General features: G+C 41.6%; 1 protein-coding gene across 5 annotated transcripts in view; it reads left to right on the top strand.

Moving 5' to 3' along the window:
• Positions 1–14,712, top strand: part of LOC135242401 (NACHT, LRR and PYD domains-containing protein 12-like) — a 505,695-nt gene extending 490,983 nt beyond the window's left edge. For 4 of the 5 annotated variants that reach the window (XM_064313446.1, XM_064313447.1, XM_064313451.1 and 1 more), the window contains exon 16: positions 12,496–14,712. In XM_064313446.1, the coding sequence (XP_064169516.1) occupies positions 12,496–13,103 (608 nt within the window). In that variant the 3' untranslated portion in view covers positions 13,104–14,712. Of the gene's footprint in view, positions 1–7,085; positions 7,372–12,495 lie in introns of those variants that run through there. The other variant, XM_064313450.1, reaches the window with a different exon arrangement.
• The last annotated feature ends 349 nt before the right edge of the window (positions 14,713–15,061 follow it).

Raw genomic sequence — 15,061 nt, forward strand, 5'->3', positions numbered from 1 at the left:
CAGTTTCGGTTTGCTATATATGTAAAACAGTGGCTGTGACAAATAGTGCGGTGGCATAATTGTAAACGCATCAGAAAAGGTGAAATATGGCCAGTGTAGCTATGTAGGCTACTCACGGATTTGACGGGCATCCAACGAGCCTTGATTGACAAAAGAATCAGCAAGCCCGTAGAAATAGAGCTGCCTAGGTCGCAACTTGTGTACCCTTCTGTCCTGCTCCGTTGTCTGTTATTTCGTGAAGATGCACTTTTAGTGTTTGTAAGGTTTATAAGGCATTTTGATAGGCTTATCTGCAGGTAGGAATCCTCTTTGCTGTTTTGTTAAGGTAGAACCGGAAAAGTTGATAGTGGAGAATAGGAGCAGACGCATATGTCCCAGCAGGCTTTGCATATGAGAAAATAACAAGTGTGAGATAAATTAGGCGAAATGATGAAATTGCGTAGTTGAAACAATATGTTTTTTAGCAGAATGGGCATGTAGGTGAAGGTTGACATGATCACAGACTATAGTGCGAAATAAATGAAGTGACCATGAGCGAGCTTAGTTTCCTTATCAAACGGTATATAACAGTCTGTATTTAACATTAGTTGGTTAAGTGGAGGGTTAAATAACATGTGCAATCTATTTCACGAATGTGTTTTTCTCATGTTCAGTGCTAGTAGTTATACTTATGAGTGAATCATGATTTTAAATGTAATGTTTTAAAGCGGAGTTGCAGAACGTACATACGTAGTAATTGTTTGTAGCCTATGTGGCTAGATAGAGAACAGGGCGAGGTAACATGAATGTAGAAACGTGGCGTTTGCTGATATGAAGGTTTTGTACGGTAGCCAAGTGAAGAAATATAGTTAGTAGAAATGGCACAGCGGTGAACTGGTGTAACTTTTTAATAAAAGGAATACATTTGCCGTCATGAAATGCATATGGGTGGCTGTGAGTGAGTTTTGGTAAAGCAAATATAACCGTAAGAAAACGTTAGTGTAAAAGAGGAAATGATCTGCCTGAGGGCGAGTCGGGATTCAAGCCTCAAACCGGAGGTTTACCAGTCTGTGACTTCGTTAGTGCAGCACCATGCCATAGCTATGCAATGCGTGACATATCATTAGCAAACCTGCCGGTGGTTTTAAAGAAGAACACAGGCCAGTAAGCACAGAAAAGCTCCCGTTGAATCCATATGGCTTAGCAATATTGTAGCCGGTTAATAACTGAACGGTGAACGGCGGGTAGATATGGTGCAAAAGCAATAATTGATAAGTAGTAGACAATAATTAGTGAGGGTCGAAGCAGGTTAAAGAAACACGTTCCTAGCTGGGCTTGAACCTACAACTCCGTATTCTCAAGACTGTAACCTTGTCCACTAGGCCACAGGCAGACTAGCTGTTTAAACTGGAAATGTTTCAGAGTAAAAAGGTATGGGTATTTTGCGTGTGTATGCGCGTTTTTGATTGGGTCGTGTAGGTGAAGATTTGGCTGGTGTCAGTGAAATGACCAATGGGGAGACATGTTGTTAGTGGGATAGGCGGCAGGAAAAATAAGAATGAGAAGAAGAAGAAGAAGAAGAAGAAGAAGAAGAAAGAAAAGAAGAAGAAGGAGAAAACGCAAAATCCCCTTAGTTTGGAGCTTTATTGTGTGGACATGTGAAGTTGTTTATGAATTCTGTTTGTTGAAATGGGGTCAGAATGTACAGAATTTAATGTTTTTAAGGGCTGAGTGTCTGTGGCTGTTGTGGTTATTTCTGTGGGGAACCCTGAAAAGTGCCAAACTCTCGGTGCTGTATAGGTATGGGGCATGCCCCCGCCAAGGCGTAACTTGGCGGGATGGCATACCTGCCATCCCAATGTGCTCTCCCTCCAGAAATTTGAAAACAAGCAAGGATGGATCCTATTTGATATTAAATTTAAATCACAAAATGAATAAGGGAGCCTAGCCTGTCATAATAATTCAAATACAATATCTTACATTTTCATAATTTTAAAAGTTTTTATTCAAACTGGACAATGATATGAAACACAACATTAAACCCGATCAACATTTAACAAACACAACTGTCTGTCATAAAATATGTGACACGCCCAGAAGCGGCCAATTGTGGGACGCGGGAGCGGTGCCAGGCGGCTTTGCTAGAATCAGTGTGGCTTCACCGTAACAGCCCCAGTGGCAAAACCTGAGAGGCTGACACTATCAGCCCCTGCAGTCTGAGGCATGTGTCATACTGCACTCTTGAGTCTGGTTTGGACTAAGAGAGGCATACCCTGAGAGATAAAATGCAGTCTGCTGTTAGACAAGCTCACATGGATACAGAGTATAAATCAAGTCCCAAGAACATTACACTCCAGGATGGGGAGAGATTGCTCTTGGGGAGGTTTACTCTGAAACCAAGAGACAACATATGTGGCAGAACTCGCTGAGTGTCCTACACAACTCTGGGTTTTGAATTGCCAATGATCAGCCAATAGCCTGGAGCCAGACCCGCCTCTACACAAAGACAGAACTCCCGTGGACTCAGGGAGAGACCGAAGAGTAGAACTGTAGAGTGCTGTATGTTAACATTTTGAAATTATACTGCCTCAAATGTTTGTTTAACATTGAGATCCAAGATAGGAAGTTGAGAACCACCCTTCTTTGGGAGCTGGAAATAATGAAAATAAAAACTATGTTGGGTTCGATCTCTGGGAACCACACGTATTTCCCCATTTTTGAGGGAAGGAATTTATTCCTCTTCAACATGGGAGCGCTCTCTTGTGTTTGAGAGTAAATGACTCTGTTGAAATGGGGGTTTCACTCTGAACTGGAGTCTGTAGCCCTTGGCTATTGTCTGTAGCCCTTAGCTATAGTAGTGCTGCAGTGTTCTATGTGCTCTTCCAGGAGGGCAGTAGCCTCCTTTAGCATTGGACACGCTACTGTCTGTCAGAGCCACACATGGTGCAATTCGATGCTTCTGTGGGGGTCTGGACCGGATGTCATTCCCTAAAGTTGGCTTTCAAACACAAGATGATGAAAGAGAAGTTTATTTGTGGCACCAATGCAGTGATTGGTTCTAGCAGAGATGCACACTTCAGTCAGCGTATAAGTAAGCCATGTACTTTATATGCGCTGTAAGAAAAAGAGCACTTTATGACACACTATGAGAGTTGCCAATAACCATGAATAGAAAGCTTTAACAGTGTTAAGAGGCAATCATTTTATTTACAAGACATGGCAAGATGGACTGGACACTATGCTATAAGAGAGTAAAGGACATGCACCTGAAGAGATTGTAAGATAAAGAAATGGAACACAAAGACATTGTGATGCATACCAAGAATGCTTTTTATGAAAGGACTTTGGATAATGAAGTAAATTGTTTGAGCTTCCCTTGAATGCTATCCAGAGCACATCTCCCGCAATCCACACTAGTTTACATTTGACAAAATAGGGTCTGACCTGACCAACACTCTAGTACTTACCGCCATCCCCACCAGACCCGCCCCCCCCCCCCCCCCCCCCTGTACTGGTATGGTAATTAAGCTGACAGTAAATAAGGGGCATTGTACTACTGGTGTGCCCTAATGATCAAATCTATCTTTCCTCTATGTACTGCATACTCCTCCTGCAAGGGTTTACATAGATGGTTCTAAGGACTGTTTTATACTTCTGTGTAGTCTGCATAGTTTGCATGATTTGCATTGTGTGCAACATTTGCAAACGGGCAGAGCATTTATATGGCATGTTGTACAGGTACAGGTTGTGATTTTCTACCCACTTACAGATTCCTTCAATTCCATATCTTTCATCTCCTTTAATAAACTTTTATCACATCCATACTATATGCTATGGGAATGAGGCACAGACGAGGCAGACAGTGCTGGCAACATGCCTGTAGAGGACTTTTATTGCTCATAACAAGAGAAATCACTGCGCTCACCCGTTTTAATTTGTTTGGTGCGTAGAAACTGAAGAAATATCGTCAATTGAAAAGAAATTGGTTCGCACTCAAAAAAAATGGCTACAAAGCTTCACAAAATGTCATTATTAATTGTCTCACTATGATTGTCTAGCAGCCTTAATTAACAATTGTCTCCTAATAATTGGCCAGCAGCCCTAATGAAAGGCAGCTGTTACCTGTTTATAAGAAGGTGGAATGTCTTAATCATTGTACCTGCACACTGAAGAACGCAACATGCTGAAACGTTTGTGCATGAATCTGCATTAAAGAAAACTAATGAAAAATAAATAATAACATTTTTTTGAAGCTTTGTAGCCAATTTTTGAGTGAGGACTTTTATTGTGACACCAGTATCACATTGAATGAAGACAGGGGAAAGGTGAAACACAAAACAAGATCAGGCTACTCAAATGCTGGGGAAAGCAAAAGTGCTAGGGAAGTGCAGGGGGGTCCAAAATTCAGGCCACAATGAGGGGCATGTCCGAGTCTGCCACAAAAAAACCCAAAAAAAACAAAAAAACAAGAATCAGAGACTATGTTAGTCACTCAGTGAGGGGAAAGCCAGCACACCCCTGGAGTGAGACCATGAGGCCTATATAGGGCCAGCAGCTACTCAGGCAAAGGGGAAAGTGATGTGGAAAAAGCACTGGTATGCTGCCGGTGGCCTGACTGTATCTCAGGTCCAGGTCTGAGTGTGGAGTGGAGGTGCTGAAACTCAGCCCTGTCCCTCTGGTGCTGTCCAGGTCTGAGTGCGGAGTGGAGGTGCTGAAACTCTGCCCTGTCCCTCTGGCGCTGTCCATGGTGCTGCAGGCTGGCTGGTGAGACACAGGTGAAGTGGAGCTGAGTGGCGACTCATAGCAGGGAGGGGCGGGGCTCCAGAGGCCCACACCACAATATATAAATATGAGCATGTGCATTACTTCCTGTTTCTACAGTGAATCTGCCTTTAGCTGTGTTAGCTTGCAGTGCTGTGGAAGTTTGTCACAGAAAACTAAAAGGAAATGAGCAAATTCACTGTCCACACATGAAAAATGTGTGTTGTCTTTACTTTTGGTGGTGGCCAAACATCCTACAGCACTGAAAACTAACTCACTGTCCACTCTGAAAGGTGGCAGCTGCACATCTAGTATGGGATGGGAGGGTGAAGCCCAGAGAAAAGATCATAGAACAGGTAGATGAGCCCATTACCCCAATTCAGAGAACTTACAGTACAGGATAAGGGCCCAGAATGTCAGAATTACATCTATAGAACTGTCAGAGTTCAGTCCAGCAGGATGTTTAATTTTCAGGATTGTGGTGTTTCTGAAAGGATTGTGAATAAAATGGTATTTTATTCTGCTGGTAAAGCCGGGCATTAACTCACCGGCAGAGTATGTGTGTACATCTTGGTGGGAGAGTGTCCATCTGAACAACATGTGAGCTGCTGTTTAGATGCAGTGTTACATTGTTTATTTTAGTCACTTTTCTGCGGCTCTAATCCCAAGTCATAGCCTGGATATTATACCTTTGTCAGCAGTCATGCTGTGTGGAATAGTCTGATTCAGAGATCAATATTCTGGCTCTAGCTCCTATCATCTAAAGAATAACATAATTTACAGGAGTATTTCTTAGATAAGTATTCTAATAATCTTCAAATGCCCCCACTTATTACATTTTTGTGCAGTTTATATTGCTCCACAAGGGCTACCAAACATGTTGATAAGGGGTTTTAAAAGAAAAAAATGACCTAATACATCAGGCTTTTATTTTCATTATTATTATCATTGTTACAAAAATTATTAAATGTAACGCAATAATTAACCTATTATATTCGTAAAAGCGTGCGAAAATAAAATGAATGGATGGATTATAGCGTAAAGACATACAGAACATAGGTGCAATGTGTGGAAGTTTCAAAAGACACCACATTTTTTAAAATCCAGTGTCTACTAGCAATAAAGGTTAGTGGTAGTAATCAGTTGTGCTGTTCTGATACAGCCACTAGATGGCGATGCAGTATAATTCCAGTTGATGCCGTAGTTGCGTTGCTGCAAGATCGTGCCAGATGAACTGAAGTGTAGCACAGCTCGTACAGGGCTCCGGCACTGCTTCAGCTGTTAGCAGTTACAATATCGCAGGTCTGACCAATAATATCTTGACTGGTTAGATAAAGCCTTCATGTTATTTTATATACTGGTATATATATTTAAGTTGTCTGTGACAGTTAGCTGCTTAGTTCCTCTCTGGCTCCGCTAGCTAGGTTAGGTCATGAAGTAACGTTAAGGTAGGTTGGACTGGCTAGCTAGCTAACTCTTGCCTGTGACTGTGTGAGTCAAAGTGAAAGCTGAACTTAGAACAACGGCAACAAGTGTCAACTTGAGGGTCATGTTGTTTGATGTAAATGGTAAACAAATGATATTTGCAAAGTGTTAATAGTTATTATCAAATAATTGCGTTATGTAACTGTAGTTCTGTATTTTCAAAGAATTAACTAGCTGAGGTAACGGTAAACAGCTCAGAGCGAGCTGTCATCGCCATAGTAACCAACCGATTGTCCTAACGGCCACGTTTAAAACAGCGTCGTCATGGTTACCGTCACGTTACTTTGGCGAGAGGTAAATAAGGAAGAGCGCAATTTTGTATTGAATGCGGTTTCATTTCACCTTGCTGAATATTAAACCCTGACAGACTGTATAATTTGTTAAATTTAAATTGTTTGATAACTTGATGGTTACAAGATTAGGAAGAAAATATTATCATGATGACAGTAATGTATTTAGCTAATGGGTTATACGAGTACATTAATCTATTCATAGTGATGAATAGTCTTTGAAATGTATAGATGTTTATGAACTGAAGAACATGTCAGGTGGGGTAAAGTGCACCACAAAAATGGTGTTTTTTGTGTTTGCAGATGAAATTAATATGTTTGCAAATCAGATAAGTTCATCACATGGAAAGGGTTATTATAGCTCAGTAATTGCCTTTGACTATTGTGGATTAGTCAGAATACTTCATGAACTTTATTTATAATTTACACACCCCCTCCCTGTTTTTGTGTGTACATCTCAGGAATGCGTAGGTACATATGTATCAACTGTCAAGGTGAACAGTGTCACAAAGAATTTGTGTGTGTGTGTGTGCGTGCGTGCATGTTTGTGCGTGTGTGGTTTCTCCACAGGCTGGGTTGGTGTAATCTCACAGAGGGCTGCTGTGATGTTCTGGCCTCAGTCCTGCGTTGTCCTCACTCAGAGCTGAGAGATCTGGAACTCAGAGACAACGAGCTGCAGGATTCAGGAGTAAGAGCACTGTCTGCTGGACTGGAGGACCCACACTGTAAACTGCAGAGAATGGGGTGAGTACAAACACAAACCCCTTCAATCCAAAGGGCTACAATGTGACTAAATACAACACTGATGTCAATGTTTCTAATGTGAAAACAGACACTTCACAGAACTGAAATAGCATGTTCCTGTTCTTCCTCTTGGTAGAATCTGACTACACAAATGAATGAAGAAAATGAATTAGTCCTGTTTAATGAACTGTAGTGGGGTGTAAACTCAAATGTGTTTGATAATGACTCATTCCACGTTCATGTTATTTTAGTATAACACACACAGCCCTGTTAGTTTATATCTCATAAAAAAACACGTTTTCAACGTACAAAAATGCCAAGTTACTCACACATACAAGACATACACCGTCTATAACTCATTCATTCAGACTGCTAAAATCCAGGCCTGCCATTAAAAGTATTGATATCCAAATGACGCCAAGTTACGGTACTACAAACAATATAGGCTATCTTGTCTCACCGAAATTAAATAAGATGTATTCCAAAGAAATGCTACCCAATATTTCCTCAATTCTTTCAAGTCACTTGGCCCTGTGTGTATAAGCATGCAGTACATGGACAGGCCAAACATATGTGTGGATGGCTTTCTCAAAGTCAAGATTGATTGAATAGGCGTCTATATGTCCAATTTGTATTGGTATGTATGTATTTCGCTGCCCAGCCTTTCTGTTGCGTGAATGATTGTATGTTTCTTGGTATAAATGTCTGTTCGTAAATGTGAATGAAACATGCTGCAAGGGAAATGTCCCCATGGGGATAAAGAAGCTCTCTATGTATGTATGTACAATATGTATTTTACATGCAGTATTTATTGTACGTAGCAAATATACAATCACTTGTATATTTACTGAAATTCAGTTCAGAAGCAAGTGTAAACATATGTTTTCCGGAGAAATATGCTTCCTGTAGTTACTGACCAGCAGTTTTCTACATGAATTTCAATGTGTTCCATGAGGCAATTTGAAATATTTGACACTTTGATCTGACACAAAGTGTGCATGACATTGTGAAATGGTAAGATTACAAAACACAGGGCCAGGTGACTTGAAAGAATTGAGGAAATATTGGGTAGCATTGCTTTGGAATACATCTTATTTAATTTCGGTGAGGCAAGATAGCCTATATTGTCTGTAGTACCGTAACTTGGCGTAATTTGGATATCAATACTTTTAATGGCAGGCCTGGATTTTGGCAGTCTGAATGAATGAGTTATAGATGGTGTATGTCTTGTATGTGTGAGTAACTTGGCATTTTTGTACGTTGAAAACATGTTTTTTAATGAGATATCATTTCTTTTTGCAAAGCGTTTTATTATGAGAGTGAGAAATACGAAGTGACCCTGTAAGAAACGGTTGTGGATTATGGCTATCCTTGTGTGAAGTTGTACAGTCTGATGAGCGTGTACCGTTTAGCAGTTTCGGTTTGCTATATATGTAAAACAGTGGCTGTGACAAAGGGTGCAGTGGTGTAAGCGTAAACGCATGAGAAACGCAGGTGAAATATGGCCAGTGTATGTACTCACGGCCACCCAACGAGCCTTGATTGAGAAAAGAATCAGCAAGCTCATAAAATTAGAGCTCCCTAGGTCACAACTTGTGTAGCCTTCTGTCCTGCTCCGTTGTCTGTTATTTCGCAGAGATGCACTTTTAGTGTTTGTAAGGTTTATAAGGCATTTTGATAGGCTTATCTGCAGGTAGTAATCCTCTTTGCTGTTTTGCTAAGCTAGAACCGGAAAACTTGATAGTGGAGAATAGGAGCAAATGCATATGTCCCAGCAGGCTTTGTATATGAGAAAATAACAACAGTGTGAGATAAATTAGGAGAAATGATGAAATTGCGTAATTGAAACAATATGTTTTTAGCAGAATGGGCATGTAGGTGAAGGTTGACATGATCACAGACTATAGTGCGAAGTAAATGAAGTGACCATGAGCGAGCTTAGTTTCCTTATCGAACGGTATATTTAACAGTCTGTATAAAACATTAATCGTTGAAGTGGAGGGTTAAGTAACGTGTAATCTATTGCACTGCTGGTGTGCTTTTGTCATGTTCAGTAGTAGTTATAATTATGAGTGAGTCATGATTTTAAATGTAATGTTTTAATGCGGAGTTGCAGAACGTACATACGTAGTAATTGTTTGCATGTGGCTAGATAGAGAACAGGGCGAGGTGACATGAATGTAGAAACGTGGCGTTTGTTAATAAGAAGGTTTTGTACGGTAGCCAAGTGAAGAAATATAGTTAGTAGAAATGGCACAGTGGTGAACTGGTGTAACTTTTTAATAAAAGGAATACCTTTGCCGTCATGAAATGCATATGGGTGGCCGTGAGTGAATTTTGGTAAAGCAAATATAAGCGTAAGAAAACGTTAGTGTAAAAGAGGAAACTGTCTGCCTGAGGGCGAGGCGGGATTCAATCCTTCAACCGGAGGTTTACCAGTCTGTGACTTTGTTAGTGCTGCACCGTGACATAGCTATGCAATGTGTGAAATATCATTAGCAAACCTGTCCGTGGTTTTAAAGAAGAACACAGGCCAGTAAGCACAGAAGAGCTCCCGTTGAATCCATATGGCTTTGCAATATTGTAGCCGGTTAATAACTGAACGTGCAGATGGTACGTCATAATGCAGTTCAGTTCGGTATACTTTCGGTGAACGGCGGGTAGATATGGTGCAAAAGCAATAATTGAGAAGTAGTAGACAATTATTAGTGAGCTCTCGACCCCAGAGGGTTAAACTGAAAATGTTTCAGAGTAAAAAGGTATGGGTACTTTGCGTGTGTATGCGAGTTTTTGATTGGGTCGTGTAGGTGAAGATTTGGCTGGTGTCAGTAAAATGTCCAATGGGGAGACATGTTGTTAGTGGGATAGGCGGCAGGAAAAATAAGAATGAGAAGAAGAAGAAGAAGAAGAAGAAGAAGAAGGAGAAAACGCAAAATCCCCTTAGTTTGGGGCTTTATTGTGTGGACATGTGAAGTTGTTTATGAAATCTGTCTGTTGAAATGGGGTCAGAATGTACAGAATTTAATGTTTTTAAGGGCTGAGTGTCTGTGGCTGTTGTGGTTATTTCTGTGGGGAACCCTGAAAAGTGCCAAACTCTCGGTGCTGTATAGGTATGGGGCATGCCCCCGCCAAGGCGTAACTTGGCGGGATGACATACCTGCCATCCCAATTACATTACAGTTATTTGCCAGACGCTTTTATCCAAAGTGACGTACAATAAGTGCATACAAAAGGTAATTGGAACAACTACAAAACACAGGTCCAATAAGGTACAATATTTTTCAGTTATTCATAGCCATGAACACATTACGTCTAGTCCACACAGTGAACATTACTCTGACCTAACCTATGCTAAGTCAAACTAGGAGGCATTACAAGCAACATCTAGACAATGATACAAGGCACAATAAGTGCTGGATGGAGGTGAATGTAACACAAGTGGCACAGGAGGAAGATGGGTAGTGAGGGAGAGGTTCGTAGAGGAACAGGGAGTTCGTTCTACCACTGCCTAGGGTGGAGAAGCTTTGTGGTAGAGACAAGATTGAACCCTTTACCCAGATGGCAGGGGGTGCAAGGCAGTGGTCAAGTGGGCGTATAGGATTTAATCATGTGCTGTAAGTAGACGGGGGCCGTCCTGTTGGCTGCAGTGTAGGTGAGGGTCAGGACTTTGAACCTGCAGTGACTGGTAGCCAGTGGAGTGACCTCAGCAGGGGAGAACTTGGGAAGGTTGAAGACAATTAATGTGTGTAAGGTGTGTAACACACTGCTATGTGTTTGACACACACAGCCCTGTTAGTTTATATTAATGTGTGTAAGGTGTGTAACACACTGCTATGTGTTTGACACACACACAGAGCCCTGTTAGTTTATATTAATGTGTGTAAGGTGTGTAACACAGTGCTATGTATTTGACACACAGCCCTGTTAGTTTATATTAATGTGTGTAAGGTGTTTAACACACTGCTATGTATTTGACACACAGCCCTGTTAGTTTATATTAATGTGTGTAAGGTGTGTAACACACTGCTCTGTGTTTGACACACACAGCCCTGTTAGTTTATATTAATGTGTGTAAGGTGTGTTTGTCCTTCTCTCTGCAGGCTGTCAGGTTGTAGAGTCACACAGAGAGGCTGTGATTCTCTGGCTTCAGCTCTGCATTCAAACCCCTCACACCTGAGAGAGCTGGACCTGAGATACAATCACCCAGGAGACTCAGGAGTGAGAGCGCTGTCTGCTGCTAAACTGGACACACTCACACTGCTGTAAGTACAGAGAGTTTCCACACCGCCTCACGCACACACACACACACACACACACCTGAGAGAACTGGACCTCAGCTACAATCACCCAGGAGACTCAGGAGTGAGAGCGCTGTCTGCTGCTAAACTGGACACACTCACACTGCTGTAAGTACAGAGAGTTTCCACACTGCACCTCACACACACACACACACACTCACACTGCTTTAAGTAGAGTTTCCACACTGCACCTCACACACACACACACACACACACACACACACACACACACACACACACACAAAAGGAGTTGGGGGGGGCATGGAGGGCACTGTTCACACCAGCGTTACTCAAGAGGGTTGGAGATCTCCTGTGGAGGGTGCTGCAGGGGATCACTGCAGTAAATAAGATGTGGTTGTTGTAGTTAGGGGTTTGATCAGGGACACGGTGATGGTGGAGTTTCAGTATTACAAAGCAATGGAGAACCTGAGTGTGTTTCAGAGTGTGTGTGTTATAAGGGTGTTTTATGTTCAGTGGAGGGAGGGGAGCTATTTTTGCATATGGAATAGGGTGAGGGAATGGAATAAGTTTCCTTTGTGACAGATTTGTGTGTTTTTCATATGATCGTGGTTTTGTGTCTTTGTTTTTATTTATGTGATGTCATTGTTGTGTTGAGAGTGGAAATAAAGGATTGTTAAAATTCAGAATTCTGTTCTGCTGTTCTTACAGTGTGGACCATGAAGGAGATCACAGGACCAAACCAGGACCCAGGAAATGTGAGTGTGTATCGACACAGAACACTTTCCATAGATACACACTCTGCTGTGTGTGTGTGTGTGAGTGAGACTTCTCTCTTACACACATAAACACACAATCAGAAACACACACGTACACAAACGCACACACAGAGGTACTATCACAGCTCTTTCTCTCTCACATACATAATGAGGTGAATATTAATAATGATAATTAATCTCATTAATGTCTCTGGTGTGCAGATGGCTGTCAGCTCACACTGGATACAAACACAGCGAACAGATACCTGTCTCTGTCTAAGGAGAACAGGAAGGTGACACAAAAACTGGGGAGAAAGGAGCCATATCCTGATCATCCAGAGAGATTTAAGTACCGGCCCCAGGTTGTGTGCAGAGAGAGTGTGTGTGAGCGCTGTTACTGGGAGGCTGAGTTCAGTGTGTCTGAGGGGGGATGGGTTTATATAGCAGTGACATATAAAGGAATCAGCAGGAAAGGACGGGGTTTTGACTGTATGTTTGGATACAATAAAAACTCCTGGAGTCTGGAGTGCATTAAACACAGTGACTCTGATAAACTCGGTTACTCTGTCAGGCACAATAATTACCAAACAGACAAACCTGCCCCCCTCTCCCCCTACCGCAGAGCAGGAGTGTGTGATGGTGCTGGTAGAGGAGTGTGTGTGTACAGGGTAGGAGTGTGTGTGGACCGTCCGGCCGGCACTCTGTCCTTCTACAGCGTCTCTGACTCTGACACACTGACCCTCCTGCACAGGTTCCACACACACTTCACTCAACACACACCCCTCTGTGCTGGATTATCAGTGTGGAGATGCTCAGTGTCCCTCTGCTAACTGGAGTAGAGACACACACACACACTCATATACACATTCACACACACACGCACGCACACACAAACATCCACACACACGCATACACACACACACACGTGCGCGTACACACTCGCAAACGCACGCGCACACACACTCATGCACTCACGCACAAACACAAACGTGTCAACACACACACATTCTCATTCCCATACGCACGCACACACATGTATAAACACACACATTCTATTACCTATACACACACACACATACTCATGCACTCACACATGCACATACATGCATAGACAAACATGCGTGCACACACCATATACACGTGTATACACAAACATTCTCATACCCATACATACACACACACATGTATAAACACACGCACATTCACAAAGGCACTCTCATGCACACACACATACATACAGTCACACACACATTCAAACGCACGCACACACACACACATTCTCTTACCCATACACACGCACCCGTGTGCACACACACACATACTCATGCACTCAGTCATACTCTCACACATGCACACACACATGCATTCAAACGCACGCACACACACACACATTCTCTTACCCATACACACACGCACCCGTGTGCACACATACTCATGCACTCACACACGCACACACACACATGTTCACATCCACAGTCACTCCCACAAATGTACGCATGCATGCACACACATTCACAAATTTATACACACAATCACCCAATCACACACACACACACACATACACACATGTCGACACACTTGCAACCTTCCTTGACCAATGCCTTACCACTGCAATTCCAGCTGTGCCCAATATTACCCTCAGTACAGCTTAAACCCTGTACATAAGAGTATGATCTTTTAGCAGGTTCAGGTTAAGCACTCGCTGTCTAAATGTGATTTTATTTTTTTACATTTTAATAAATTTATATTTCAAATGTTCAAGGTGTGTTTATGTACTTTTGATTACTAAAACATTAATATAACATTGAGAGTAATAATGCCAAAAGATGGCAGAGTAAAATGTTTTTGAAGTAATAATTCTGTCTCCTGTATCTGCATCTTTTTTAAAAGAAGCCAGTGGCAAACTCCTCCACTTAAATGTGCATTTTACTAGTTTTTACAGTTGATTTCATTCATTTTCACAAGAGTTCCAATGTGCAAATTTCTGTGGGCAAATGCAGCTGATAGGGAGAATGCAGAATGATCACTGTAGTGTACTTATTTCCTTTCATTACTGTAAACAATGATGGGTTGAGTTTCCTTATTAATTCTGTTAGGATTGGGTTTTTTTTGCTTTAATTTTCTGTATTTTCAGACAACAATATGCAATGATTAAACCCGAATTATAAAAATATCAAATGTTTTGCTGTTGTGATTTATTATTGTGTGATGTATTGAACTCCTGTGACACAGTAGTACTTATTTCATATTCTGTATGGGATTATGTTTGGGCTCAATATAAGTAGATCAGCATGAAAAGTTGTGTAGTGTCTGATGAATGCTTGCTTCTGTTACTGTAGTGTAACCACAACTCAATACATTTTGAAAAGTCACTGCTTGTCTATTGAGCTGGTATGTTTGTGTTACCTCTCAAATAAATGGTTTTCCTGAAGGTTTGAACCTGGATCTGCTGCACATCAGTTGAATGAATTAGACCACTAAGCCTAAATCAAGGCAGATATGTGGTTTGCGTGACATCCAATCATTGAGATGTTCCTGAGACCCTACAGTTTTTCTCATTTTTTCAGATGCATTTCTAATATCTGCAGTCACACATTACAAATGCATTACAGTATGTTATGATTGCTTTGGCTCAATGTGGAAAACTCAATTTGCCAAACTGACTGGCAAAATACTTACCCTAAGACACTAATTGCAGTACCTACCCACAAAGTGGACAACTCTAAATCACACTCAGTTTTCACAATACAGTCGTCTCATATTAGTACAATGTTCTAATGCATATTGC

Source organism: Anguilla rostrata, chromosome 16, assembly GCF_018555375.3.
Source record: "Anguilla rostrata isolate EN2019 chromosome 16, ASM1855537v3, whole genome shotgun sequence".
Classification (NCBI taxonomy): Eukaryota; Metazoa; Chordata; class Actinopteri; order Anguilliformes; family Anguillidae; genus Anguilla; species Anguilla rostrata.